The 14,620-nt window shown below is 37.4% G+C and overlaps 1 protein-coding gene across 1 annotated transcript; it reads right to left on the bottom strand.

The window, feature by feature from the left end:
- Positions 1–690: 690 nt before the first annotated feature.
- On the bottom strand, positions 691–11,573 carry LOC137745270 (regulatory-associated protein of TOR 1-like). Its single transcript, XM_068485188.1, has 23 exons — positions 10,811–11,573; positions 9,337–9,439; positions 8,772–8,854; positions 8,526–8,684; positions 8,318–8,434; positions 8,036–8,193; positions 7,671–7,825; positions 7,402–7,546; positions 7,241–7,319; positions 6,972–7,073; positions 6,410–6,493; positions 6,199–6,309; positions 5,464–5,817; positions 5,191–5,380; positions 4,374–4,946; positions 3,816–4,136; positions 3,584–3,707; positions 3,001–3,134; positions 2,754–2,899; positions 2,528–2,629; positions 2,301–2,386; positions 1,620–1,704; positions 691–1,531 (listed from the first exon to the last, which is right to left on the bottom strand). The coding sequence occupies exons 1-23, from the start codon at positions 11,105–11,107 to the stop codon at positions 1,193–1,195; spliced, it is 4,047 nt and encodes a 1,348-aa protein (XP_068341289.1). The 5' UTR covers positions 11,108–11,573; the 3' UTR covers positions 691–1,192.
- Between the last annotated feature and the right edge of the window lie 3,047 nt (positions 11,574–14,620).

The raw sequence follows: 14,620 nt of genomic DNA, 5'->3' as shown, positions 1-14,620 counted from the left end.
GGGATTGATGCTCTGAGCTGGTGAGTCTGCTTGACTGTAGCCACGGGCATGATGAAATTCTCCATAGTCTCACTGGGCTCGAAAATGATGGATAACCGTAACTTACCACCAGTTGTCCACCCTTTAAAAAAAAAAAAATATTCATTAAATTGGACATTTTTAAAACTCCAATGTACTTTACACATATAATACGCCTACGTACTATATATATTTAATACACGTTATGTTGATACGTTTTTTAATAATGAGTTTTTAACATATTGAAAATTAATAACTTAAATAAATAATTTTAAAAATTTTAAAAATCTCAAGACATTTTATGCAAATTTATTGAACAATACACATGCGTATTTTCACTTTGAAATGGTCAATTTTCTCAATTTTAGAAATATGACGCCAAAATTGATCACCAATGTCGTCAATATTTAATAACTATGTCAATTGTTTCAATTTTTATTTATTTAATTTTTTTTTTTTTGGCAACAATCAGACTTTGTGAATTCCACACTCCCGCCATTTTCCAAGAAAAAATAAAACTCAGTGCCATAATAATTTTTGCCCAGGAACACAATAAGGTACATTTCGTTAGGGCACAAGTATCTGAGGACAAAACATAGAACAAACACAAGGGAAATGACTCATGAGTTAATTACAAGTTACATGACGATTAATTCCAAGGGCAGCGCGGCCTAAAACCTCAACAGAAAACATTACATGATGAGCAAACGTGAGATTATTGAATTCAACACAAACATAATTACCCGCATCAACATCTACGATTATGATCAATTAATGTGCGTTGTTTTTACAAATCGAACAAAGGGAAAGGGGAAAAAATGAACACACCAAAACGAAAAGGATATTTACATGCATTTACCCTGTACGACAGATTATTTTCCAGAGCCTCCAATAAATATGCAGGAATTTATTCCCCACAACTGTGACCCTCTATGCCGGAGGCTAACGAATATTATAGCATACACAATCGGTAGAAAGCAACGTACCGATGCTTCAAGATCAACTCATTGACGTTGAAGAAGAATCGGGGCAGTGGAATGTTATATCACACAATGGTCCGAATGCCATCCCCGAGTGATATGCAACGGCAAGATTGGAATTGAAGTCGATCCACTTGCACTGCCTTCATTTTGAAAGAAAGCCTTATCAAACCGTGAGGATAGAATTACAATTCTCATCTAGCTTGAGAGTTGTCGTCGGCATAAATGGATGCGCAAGCATCTGCAGCACCAGCTGCAAGCAGCACTTCGTAGGGATGGAAGGCTAGGGAACTAACAGGACCAATCTTTTGGGCCATAAAGGAAGGGTAGTATCTTATTGTGCCTAATTGTTCACCCTCCAAACTGAAGACTTTTATGAGCTGTTTGGCCGAGCCACTGGCAATGATTGGGGCATGCCTATGAACAGCTAAAGCAGTCAGTGAACCCCGGTGAGCTTCAATCGTGAGGTAGGCATCCCTGTCATTTCTGATATCAAGGAACTGAATGTCACCAGCTTGAGATGCACTTACAATCTGGATGAAGACGAGAATTTCATGTAAGTTTCACTTTCTATCAGAATAACTTCAGAAACAATATCAAACAAGGGTCTCTCTCACTTACCTTGGAAGGATCAAGCCCGGGTTGAAAGCCGATCCCCACAACTCTTTCCACCTTCTGAGTGTGTGGCTGGGTTGAACAGACAAGCCTAAGATTTACAAACACACAAGTAAAACAGCTCAAAACACTAGCTTAGCAAATAATCAGCACCACATTAAGAAATAAGTTTAGTGAGGAGCTGAGCTCAAATGCAGTAGCAAAATATGTTTATTGTTTATGTACAGTGACAAAACCAGACATGAAGAGTGTATCCTTTGCCACATGTATAATAGGCCTCTTTTGGCCGCTAGGATTGGATACCCCCACTATATCCAAGACATGTCGGAGGGACAGACGAAAAAATTTGAGTCCAACTTGAAGGCCGAAGATGGATTACTCACCAAGGAAACTCATCCATTCCAACACCTCCCACCCCCACCCAAAAAAAAAAAGAAAGGGATTGGAAGGAATAAGTTTACTTCATCTTCATGTCTAATCCCCAACATGAAAAATTATCTGCCTCTACCTTCAAATACCTCGAATACAGTGGGTCATCCAATCCTAAGGACCCAACAAGGCCTTAAAGAAATTGTACATCTAGCTCTGCGAATTTAACTATTTGTCACTTATCATTTGCAGTTAGTTGCAACACTTTCACAAAGAACACAAATCATATATTAGCCACAGGAGACGTGAAGAGCTTACATCTCAGGAGTTCGCACATCATAAAGTCTGACAGAACCATCTACAAAACCAGCTGCAAAGTGACCCCCGTGAACTTGAGAAGCAGACTAACAGAAAATGCAGGAATCAGTCATTATTACGCCATTCATTTTCTAGATTGCAAAATCAATAATCCATACGTCTGTAAATTGATAAAATACAGCTGTAAATTCAGATGTCGAAAGTAAGTTGAGGTGGTAAAAACTCACCAGTGCTGAGATGCTACAATCTGATGAAGAAGGAATAGAATTAATAAGCTGCTCTTTATCCAGATCCCAAAGCATAATGGATGATAGTTCACCAGAAGCATACTAGCAAATGAAGCAATGCAGAAGTAATCAAAATATTATTCACAACAAAGACCAAGAATCACAAAATTTGAAACAGAACTTGTCCTGTAGCCCTAACGTATTACATCTTAAAGAGAGGAAGTACCAGATATCCAGATTGTTGTTGCCAATCCACAACAGCATTCAAACTTCGCACCCCAGGTTTATGACCTTGAATTGAAGAAAATGCAGTCACAAGCTTCTGTTGACCCTTCAAAGTGTAATCTTTCCAAATTCGAATGTTTCCATCACCTAATTATACGACCGCAAAAAGGTGCAACTTATTTAGAAAGGTTCAACAATAGCGCCCTTCCTGACTAAGAAGCTAATTTTTCAGTAGTATAGAATATTACTTGAAGCAGCAAGAAGCAAGCTGTCATCAAGCTCATTGACAAGGCAGAGCTTGGAGATTCCTTTGTCAGGAAAATCATGATTATCGAAGCTGTTGAGAAGGGTAGCCTCCTTCTGCTCTTGGTAATTCCACACCCTATGAAGAAATAACCACCAAAACATAAACATAACATCAAATTTTTACTAGACTACATAGTCAAACACTGAGGGTAATCAATAAATATTAGCAACATGAACCAAATTCACTCATACAAGAATACATATGCACCCAACAGTTACCCAAAACCCAAACAAAACCTCATAGTTTGACAAAGAGAGGCCATTTCATTTTTCAAAGGAAGCAACCCTCCATCATTCATCAAATACTGATGCATATATTAAAAGGATACCTATTAATAATCATACAAAACCAAACTAAACAACCGAAGAAAAAGACAATTTCATATGACTTAATGACTATTTCAATCACAGCTGTTCCTGTCTGTGAAAGTTTATCGTGACGAATAAAGAAAACATAGAATGAATATTACCCACATTACATAAATATTGAAAGGTGAAATTTTAAAAAAGTGATGACCTACGCACCTGATTTGCTCATTCTCGTCTGCACCGACCACAATAGGAGAAAATGGTTTCAACAAGATTGTTTTTGTACCCGTCTCAAACTTGGTGTCCCAGCTAGCAATTTGATTATTAAGCTTGCTCACAGCTGACCACGAACATGGAAGATACATTAATTCCACAAAAGAGCCTAAATAATGATAAACAAAAATAAAAGATAAAAGAGCAAAAGGAGGAATTAGAGAAGAAAACCAACAAGAGTGCTGGCATTTAGCAATGTGCTCCAAGGAAAATTTTTCTCTCTCCTCTCTTCTACTTAGTACTTCTTTACTGTCATCCGCCACAAAGAGAAGTGGCTTGGAAAAGTGCCCGCAACCCCAATTGTAGATGGCTGATTGAGGAAGAAAACTGCATTCGGAGGCTCCAGAAGTTCCCCCAGAACCTAAAAGTGGATCCGCTAATCCAGAATCTGGACTCATTAGATGAGGCCTGAAGTCTAAAGAGCATACTCTCCGTATTCCAGTTAAGTGATTTGGCCGAGGAGGGCTAACAGGAGGAGTTCGGAATGGCATGTGACCTGTCAAAAATCGGTCACTAAACAAAAAGACTGGAAGTGCATAGATAGATTAAACTAACCAGCAATACCATACATTACCAACATCAAATGGAGCTCAATGTCAGGTTAAAGAATAACTTCCAAGATATTTTTTACCCCCCAGCTCCATTTGATGTTTTAATATACTAATGTTAGAACCTGCAATTAATAAAAAGGAGAATGTCTGGAAGAAAAAGTAAGTAATTCTCATATCGTTACCTCCATTCATATCTAACCATGAAGAAGACCGAGCTAATCCACCAAAACTGGGAGTCGGAGTTGCTGTAATGGATTCACCAGGTCGAACACTGTTACCAGTGGACTTTACGGGTTTGGCCACCACTTGTTCAATCCCTATGATGGCCAAAACCCGCCTACCAATGCTTGCAATGCGTGGAGAAGGATCCTTGGCTAAGGTACACATAGCCAATACACACTGCGAATACATTGCATTGTCCAGGGGTTTAGGTGTTGAGTGGTTGACAACACCATTGCTCACACCATCATTTAATATTCCAGAATCAGAATGATGAGATAAATCGTCAGACAATGGTGATCCATGCATAATTCCAGAACTTGCTAGAGGGCTGCTGGTGGAGACTCTCCCATCTCGACCCAATGAGTTATCATTGGTCCCTCTCAACAGTGGACCAATTTGAGTTGAAACAACACAACCTTTAATATGGGCCAAAGAGGGGAAGGAATTCAAAAGAGAATTAGATTGTGGTTTCCAATATGCAGCAGCTATTGACTTGAGGTGCTTGTTGTGGCCAAAGGCAAAGCGTCCCAGTGCTGTAAAGAAGATACAAGTTTACTCAAATCAAATTCCTACAAGAAATCTCTTGATGATTAATTAAATCTCAGGGCCCCGTAAAACAATCCTGCTGTTGTTTTGAATGAGGGGAAAGAAGGAAAGGAAAGAACACTAGGGTATGTACTGGTGACAGAAAATCTAGTGCATTTTTATGACCCAAAAGCAATAAAATTCCAACCAAACGAGTATGATTAACTGATTATCAGATCCCTAATCACATACCAACAGCAACTTCAGCCCTGACCAGAGGGCTGCCATCTGAAGCAACACTTAATAGACTTCTAATAATACTAATTTCAGCTCTAATCTTTTCATCATCATCGTATTCTTCTTCTCCACCAACACCATCTCTACATGAGCCTGAACCCACATCAAGAAGGGTACCCAGTGCGAAAACAGCAGAAGCTCTAACCTGAAATAGAACAATCTCAGTGACTAAGTTAGAACCCAAAAATGTCATTGGTTAATAATAGAGTCCATATAGTCAAAGTTTACCTCTGGTTGGGGCTCAGAAAGTAGAGGTGCACATATTGCAGGGGCATGTGCCTGCAAACCAAATATTTGGGCCTCTGTAAAATCCTCCCACAGCTTTCCCAGACAGAGGCAAAGCCACTGAAGAAATAGTGGTTCTGTCTGTGTATCATTTAGAGTTGGACCCTGAAGGTGCTTCAAGCAAATATTTATCAAACCTGCTTCAATACAAGCCTCCTGCCCACGTCTATGCCCATCAACAATTACAGCTAAAACAAAAGCAGCCATTGCACGCTGTTCTGGATATGCTTCCGTACTATCAAGAAACCTAATGAAATATGTATGACCCCCATCCTTTACTAGATCAACCTGACATGACTGATTCCATGAAAAAAAAAAAAGGGGTGATTACTACTGTGGTACTAACTGAGAAACTGAAAGGGCGCAGGCATATGGCACCAGAAAGGAACGTATAAGCAAAAATGGATCGAAAATAAATCTTAAGTTCACAACCCATCAGGAATAAAGCAAAGAAGCACATGCTTCACAAATTGTTGATGACAGAGTTTTGATATGGAGACATCAATGCCTAAGATTAGAAGCAGGTATCAAGATAGTATGTAACAGTAGCAAATTCTAAGATTAGAAGCAGGTATGAAGATAGTATGTGACAGTAGCAAATTCTTATGAAGAGCATGTCACAATGACAGCAATTATAAACATCTGGAGAAAGAATGTGCTGCAGTAATCTAGGCATACCTTATCAAGAGCAAGAATTTTTGTCCATATAAATACAAGAATATGTCGTAGTTCAGGTGTCATTGTTTGTAACAGCTTCAGAACATACGGAAATATCCCAACAGACAAGGCCTAAAACACAGAAATGTGAAATTTGTAAAGAACGTCAAAATATTGCTGTCAACCAACATAGAGATAACAAGACGGAACATTTTCAAATGACAACACATACCAGATCTACAGCCCAGGGTCCCATATCAAGGAATCTTCCCAGAAGAACCAGAGCTCGAAATCGGTGGCATTGACTAAGTAACACCTTAAATACATATGTTATTCAGTCAGGGGTTATTAAGGGAAAAAAAAAAAAAGGCAAAGAATGAACTTAATACAATGATACATGATGAATAACAAACCAGCAAGTTGAATCAACATAACGAAGAAAAGTAGAACTGCTCTTCAAGCCAAATTACATCACCACAACTTACAGTCCATGGCACTACTCTGTTATCATCTCAATAGAAATGAACTCAACCAATACTCCCTAGGACTACCATGTAATTTTGCCCAGTTATTTCACAGCTGGGTTTACGAATAAGGTACTGTTACCAAACACCTTATTAAGGAACTTTATATCAATTGCCTCAAACAGGATACAAACAACCTAAAGATGACTATTTTCAGCCCACTTTAAAAACAAAATCAATTAGACATGATACAAAGAAAGCATACATAATACCTATATCCCAGAAAGCTTTAGCAAACCAAACTAAAAAGTGATAAATATAATATCACACCTGAAGAACAATAGGCAATTGCTCTGGTGGTTTCTTGTTTTCAGACCCATGGTCAAGCCATACCTCAAAAGCAGTCAACTGCTCAGTGAAAAATGGGCTTGGCTGGAATAAAGCAAAAATATAACGATCAAAGTGAATGTCAGGCATGCCACAAAAATACAAAACAGGAAAGTTATACAAATATCTAATTCCACATAACACTGTGAGGAACCTAACTGCATAAAATAAAAAATGCAACAAACTTGCATAAAAAGAACCCAGAAGCACACCTGGAACTCCGCATTAGGATCCTCAACCAATACTGGAAGCTGAGAAAGGCATATCTCAGCAGCCATGTCCCATGCATCCCTGCAGTTAGCATAAGCAAAAGAGGTGACAATTGATTCAACTAACATACGAAGCATGACTGAAAAATTCTCTCCTTTAGTACCACATATGATGCTGATGGGTTGGAGGCAACTGTGGGTGAGAGATCGGAGAGCAATTTGCAGATCGCATAATTCGCTCAGCAAGTAAAAAATTACGAAAAAGGCTGGCAACTAGCAGGTCTTGTCTGAACAGTCTCTGGAAAAGATCTGCAACACAGAACTGAGTATTAGATCAATGTACCATCACCGAAGCAGACATAAATGAACATCCAGTTCAAAAACATTGGATAATGGTACAGCAGACCACTACATTGGAAAGAAAAAAACCTACCGTGAGGGAGAACATTCCATGCAATCGTATCAGTGACTGCAGTAAAAATCCAATTCAACTCGCCCAAAAGTGTTTTCCGGTCATTTTGGCGGCCAGGGATTTTATCTATTAGCGAATAATCAAGAGACTCATGAAGTAATGATCGTGTGCAGAACCTGAGAGAATACATAACAATCCTATAAGTAGAACCATATAGAATGCTAGAACATAACAAAGAGAGAAACAAAAAGTGAAAGCATGAGAAATTATAATCAATGACAGTAATTGTACAAACAGCCTAGTGGATGAAGTACAACTCCTAACAGTAGACAAAACTTAAGACCGATAATCACTTCTTGTAACAAAACAAGGAGAACAAGCTTCACCATCTTAATGCCATCTTGATGGGAGTTGTGAGGCAAGAAGTAAACACATCAGCAGGAAATTCAGCACTCTGTGGAAGAGTCTCGTGTGCTTCACAAGCCGCTAGCAGGATACAATCCTTTGCAGATCCAGATGAGCTAGAGCTACTCCAATCATGAAGCTAACCAAAAAAATCCAACTATTACATTGAAGTCTATACTATCGAATTAATAATACCAGTTCAGACATCTTGGAAACCTCAATATCAAATTTACATAAACATTCATAACTGCACTGTAGGATACCTCAATGAAAGAATTGACTATCATCCCAGCAGCAGAACAATCAAACACATATATTGAAGGGGTCTTCAACCAAGAATCGAGGTCACTAATTGGCAAGGGGATATACTGTGTATAACTCTGCACCCAATAAAAAAACTAAATGAGAACTACAAAAGCATTATTTAAAGATAGCAAGGAACAAAACAGCAGGCTTCAAATTGGTAAGAACCTTATTAAACAGCCAAATTTCACCATTAGCAGTTGGCTTGGGTACACCATGTCCATTATAATGGAAAAGAACTCTCTCAGACTTGGCACATTTGCGGCATGTATTACAAAGTTTCTTCACTTCTTCTACTGTAGGATCAAGCTGAAACTTGTAGCGAGCCTGGTCGAATATTATCAAACAAAATTAAAAGTTAATTTTAGACAACAAAATTAACAGCATGCACAAAGAAAACAAAACCTGTCTCACCCTTGGTTGCCACCTTTCGTACTGTTGACTCAAGGTTTTACCAATTGTTTCAAGAGCTTTTTGTGGAGCCATAGCAAATGGATCTGAACACAGAAAAAACTGTTAACAGAATGGTAAACTTGACAAACAAAAAAATATAATATCCAAAAACATTCTGTTGCCAAAGGGAAAATAAAAATAAAAGTGTTTGGTTGTGTCTAAGTTATAATGCTTGTAGAGCCACAACTGTGTATCATTCCCTCTTGGCAACATATATTTACTATTATATTTAATAATGGGTAGATGTTAACAAAAGATAAATTCAAACTCCCCTAAGGAATATGTCATATTTGGTGAAACTTAAATCAATCTTTTACGTCATGCACTGTAGATTATTAGCCATATCATGCCAAGGGGTGCTTTGGTATTGAAAATGAATAAGAGAATCTAGAACTCACACACACTATACCAAGTCCAACAAGTAAGAAACTCAATAAGACAACCCAAACGGTTAAAAAACAGAATTAATAACCAATACACTACCCACAAACTAAAGCAAAAGTAAAAATCAGCAGTGTAAAAGCACCTATCCAGCACTCCATTCTGGCACAGGGAGATATCTTAATTACATCGGGCGGATCAACGCTAATGTTTAAACATAATACCAGAGCTACACATCCCGTCTTCATCTGCAAAGGAGTTGAAAGTTAAACCAAAATAAGCACAAATTAACGAGCACAATATTGTGAGCGTCTTCAGTCAGAACAAAAACAAGAAATTAAGTTCAACAAATCAAATAGCTCCAAGTAAGAATTACTTTAAGCTTTGGCCATCCCCTGAAAGAATATTGTCGCTGTATTTTTTAAAGGAAACAGTTATATTTAATAATTCCTTCAATGCCGTCGTTGAAGAATAGGGTTGAAAGATAAGAAAAAAAACCTAAATTAGCAATTCTACAAGAAAAATTAGTGCCTATATTCTAAAATTCTAAATAAAGATCAGGTTTTCCTCAGATAATAGTTCAACCAACATTGACAGTGCCACCAAAGTCACCTACAGGCTAGACCTCAAGGGGCACCTAGGCTATCTGTGTGACTTCCATTACTACCCCTAGCCAACTTATGAAAACCGCTAAAACTGCATAAGAAAAGTCTTCAAATTTTCTAATGGTTCGAGCAATGAAAATTTGGAAACAAAGATAAAAGCAGAAGGTGTCCTTTATTATTCTCAATAATAGAGTCAAGAACATGGGATTGATCATAGACATTCCAAAACCATACAAAATCATTTTTCTCGAATCAAAGTTGACCAACCATTGTACTAATTCTTCCTGTCATGTGATACATCATACAAGTAATGGTGGTTTAAATTCTCAGGATAGTCGCACATCCTTTTTAAGAATTGTTATCACTTTCTTCGAGACCACATGACGTATACACTTTGGTTTTTTGTTGGTTTTACAGAGAAATAAACAAACTGAATTTGGGAAGTGGTCCTTCGACCTTTTCTCTTTCTGCACACATCCCCTTATTTCTACCATTAAGATTGAATTAATCATCGAAGAATAAATGTAAAAAAAAAAAAATAGGGAGGAGTGCAGAAGGAGAAATCTGGGAGTGTGAAAGTCACTTCCCATTGATCGAAACCTAAATATGATAAATTGACAAACTTTTCTTTCCTATCAAACTAAAAACGGAATTATTCAAACAACCAATTGATCGAAACCTAATTCAAAACCAAGTTGTTGGGTTGTACCACCAAAGTATCTGATGATTACGAGTTCAAAAGAACAAAATTAGCGAGGAAATGTTAAAACTTCCTAGCCACAGTACAAATACCTGATTTTGACATAAAAAAAAATTAACAATTTTTCATAACAACTTTAATTTGAATTGCTGGGATTTTATCTAAAGATTTCAGTTTCAGAAATAAGTAAGCCACTAGCATACCAAACTGAAATGAGATATCTTTTCCTGTCCCATTATCTAACAAATACAACTTTAACAACGAATTTATGCCAATGAGAAAAATGAAGAGCATGTACTGAAAAAGGGGCTTACTCGGTCCTTAGGCCGCCATTTCGATACTAAACCACTATCCGATGGTCCGGTGGGCACGCAAGCCTCGAAAGCATCGTGCCGAAGTTCGCACAATACAGTGGTTTGGGGCAAGTAGGCCAAGCTTGTGGCGGTGGTAGCGGTGGCATTTCCATAACTACTACTGGCAGTTTCTGATTCCCTTCTCTGCGAGCTCAAATCTCCGTCATCGTGGCTGGAGGCGCAGTCGTCCAACTGGCTGGAGACCACCACCACCGAGGATTGCGAAAACCGGGAGGCCATCAAATCCCCCAATGCCATTCAAATCGAAAACCCTCAGAGCATAAACAGAGAAGCAATCAATTGAACAACCATGACCAGAAATAACCAAATGGAATCGCTCAAAACCTAGGATTATTGGTTTCGAGAGAAGCTAAGAGGGGAAAGGCGGCCGCGGAAGAGGAGGAGAAGGAAGAGCGGCGGAGGAGGAGGGGAGCGGGCGGAGGAGAGTGCAGTGGTGATTGGGAGGACGTCTAATCAACGAAGCCGCTGAACCAGCGGCGCATGGAGATTCGCCTGAGGAAGGAGAGAGAATCCAGCTCGGAAAGCCCTGGAAAATCCCTCTGAAAACCCTAGAAACCCTAGGCGGCGACGAAGAGGATGATGGAGGCGCATAAAACAGTGGCGGCACAGAAGGAAACTATAAAACAAACAAACAGAAAAACTCAGAAAAACAAAAATACGGATTTGTTTAGAGAGAGAAAGAGGAAAGAGGGAGAGAGAGAGAGGGGGAGGGAGAGAGTGTCGAGTGTGTGCGTTTGTTCGTCTAATTTTCTTTATTTCCAATTTTGTCCTCTGTCCACTGAAATACTTTCCGGGTCCGGGTACGGGTCGTATCAATTTTTTGCTATTTCTAACCATTAGTCCTCTGCAAACATTCTATATAATTGATTGCTTTAAGTCAAATTTGAAAATCTATTTGAGGAAGAAAAAGAAAATTATGTTGCTCTGTCTTCATCCGCTTCAATTGTATCTTCGATTAGTTAACTTTGAGGTGCATATTGCGGAAACTTATGATTTTAGTGATAGAATATTAATCTCTATGAAATTTGTGTTTAAAGTTCAAATAATCATACTTGTATGTTTGGAAACAAATTTATGTTACATAATTATCATCACTCTTACCGTTAAGGATTATCATCACTTTTGACCGTTATGGATCTATTTAATTGTTTGCTTTGATGATTCACAAATAGAAAAGGAAAATTGCAATTTTTGCAAGTAAAAACACATTTAAAGTATAGTTAATGTTAATTTTGTATTTAAAAAATTAAATGGTAAATATCACGGTAGTTACAAGGACACGAGACAAACCAATAAGAGAGGAATCGCATTGTCCTTTTTAGTTAAAAAACATATGTGTAGAGAAATTAATTATGATGTAAGCAAGATGACTAGAACTAAACGCTTCCTCTAACAAGCACCTAAATCTGAATTTCTTCCTCGTAATTGAGATTAGTTTAAAGGTAGATAATTGACGAAATGATTAAAATGAGTTGTTGTAAAGACTCTTTCTTTTTTCTTTCTTCTGGTATAAATCCAAATAACTCAAAAGTAAAAATAATACTGAAGGTGAAGGGATTAGCCAACCAATGTCTTGTTGGGCATATACGCAACTCAAAAAGAAGGTGCCCACGAGTATGTTGAGGTGTTATTGAAGATGCTTACATTGCACATTTAAAACAAGGAATTATAATTATTCTTGTTGGGTCTCCTCCACTCTCCTCCTAGTTTAGGAAGGAACCTCGTCGCCCAAGTCCAAATTTCATGATTTGATCGTCGGCCACATGTTTGGTTCTCTTCCCTTGAATCTAGGCACTTAATTCTAACTTCAACACACATATCAACTCATTTGGCATGGAAAGAGATCCCAGCCAGATCTTATCCAACCAAATCTTAAGGATCTAGAGATTTTGATAATTGAAATTTGATCTAACGGCTACAAATATGGAACTCTTCTAAAAGTGATAATAATTGTAGCTATTAGATCAAATTTCAAGGGTCCGGATCTCTAGATCCTTAAGATTTGGTGGAAAAGATCCAGCTGGGATCTCTATCCATTTGGCATTTCAAACATATTCTAGCTTAACTTTTATTTTTAAGTTATAGTTTCTTTATCTAAAGGGATTTTGTTTTTGAGTAAAAATGAGGACTAGTTGTGGGGTTCACTCTATATCGAACTTCAATTATCCGAATCGTCTATTTTTCAAGGGTAGTGCTATCTGCACACCTATTTTACTTCTTACACACGCCTCTCAATTTTCAGCATTCGGACCAAATAAGATTAATGGCAAAACATTAACAAAGGTGTGTGAGAGATAAAAATGAGTATATGAATAGTACTATCCTTTTCAAGTTGCACTTTTGAGATTATCCTTGCAAAATATTAGTCGAAATGTTTAAGATGTCTAATTAAGTTTTAAAAAAATTAACGAACACTATGTTATAAGATATATTAAAATTTTGGGTTTGCTTTTGTTGCTTATTATTAACAAAAGAATTAGATCACAGCATTAATATTTTTGAAAAATGGAAAAAAAAATATGCTGGAATAAGATGGCATAAGTAGTGAAAATATGGTTTTCCATTCAATTACCATCAATTAATTTTAAGTTATTTTATATCATATTTTACTATTCAAAGCTGTCTTCACCATTTATTTTCAGGCTCCGCACTTGTAGTCGAACGGAATACTGTAGATAGGGGGTCAGTAATTTCACTAATCTTTATTTCAATTTCTAATGTCGACCTTGATATGTTTTTAAGGTTTCTAACGCAGTCTCGTGGTTTCTTATGGTGGATTAAAAAAATTATCTGGCGACTTCGTCAAATGCAATTTATCTGTACACATATTTATAGATAAGAAAATCAGGTTACATATACTTTAGCTTCTTTGAGGTAGATAGTTATGCTTATTACTGGTAGTCGACGATTTCAGATTTTATGGCCTCTCCTCATGCTCGTGGCATTTCGTTTTGTCCTTATTTTGCATGTATCTTTTTTGTTTACTTTCATTTATTATCAATAAAATTCGTGGAGAAGGGACTGGCCAGAGGTTTCTGGGTGTAATGGTCTTCACAAGGATTGGTGTTACACACACGACAATTGCCGAAAACTAATCTTGCCTAATTTTTCTTAATTTGAAAAAAAAAAAAAAAAACGTTTTGATAAAATGAATTACAAGGCATATAAACACTAAATGTGATTTTGGAGTGGTATGAGGCGCATAACTTCTTCAATATCATGCTTACATTAAGATGCGATAAAATTCTGACTTCGCCATTAACCTAATCTCAAAAGCTTAACAAGCATGAAATACGAGTAGGGAATCATTTTTGTTTCGCAAGCAACCTCTTAAAAAGACAAGTAATAAAAGAAGAGAGAAAAAGACATATTTCCACATCAAAAATGAATTTAAAAGGGTAGTGCACCATAAAGCTTGATCTCAATATCTCTGAAGCGGATATGCTTCAACAGATTAACATAAAATCATATGCCCTGACGCATGTCAACTGACCTCATTCTGTCCCAATCAACCTTGTGGAAACAAAACTAAGCTAGCTAGATGATTAAGCACTTGATTTAAAATAAAAATAAAACCTTTAAATTAAGATTTATATACTTATACGCATGCTTAAGCAACAAGCAGGCCGTCCACATGTCGGTTTCTGTATCGTCCGATGTCCACATATGGAGTAAACAAATAAGCAATGGAGTTAAAAGACATGCCGAATTCTCCCGATTTGATTGCAAAAGATACATAACATGACAATA

This window comes from Pyrus communis, chromosome 9, assembly GCF_963583255.1.
Source record: "Pyrus communis chromosome 9, drPyrComm1.1, whole genome shotgun sequence".
In the NCBI taxonomy this organism is placed as follows: Eukaryota; Viridiplantae; Streptophyta; class Magnoliopsida; order Rosales; family Rosaceae; genus Pyrus; species Pyrus communis.
The sequence above is the reverse complement of the archived record's forward strand: the minus strand, read 5'-3'. Positions and strand labels throughout refer to the sequence as shown.

What these genes read in the sequence shown, in the direction of transcription:
- LOC137745270 (XM_068485188.1), bottom strand. Translation starts at nt 11,107, where the DNA reads ATGGCATTGGGGGATTTGATGGCCTCCCGGTTTTCGCAATCCTCGGTG. An exon ending in TAGTCAATTCTTTCATTGAG is followed by an intron (nt 8,194 to 8,317) that starts GTATCCTACAGT and finishes TTTTTTGGTTAG; the next exon opens with CTTCATGATTGGAGTAGCTC. An exon ending in GACGAGAATGAGCAAATCAG is followed by an intron (nt 3,135 to 3,583) that starts GTGCGTAGGTCA and finishes ATTTCTTCATAG; the next exon opens with GGTGTGGAATTACCAAGAGC.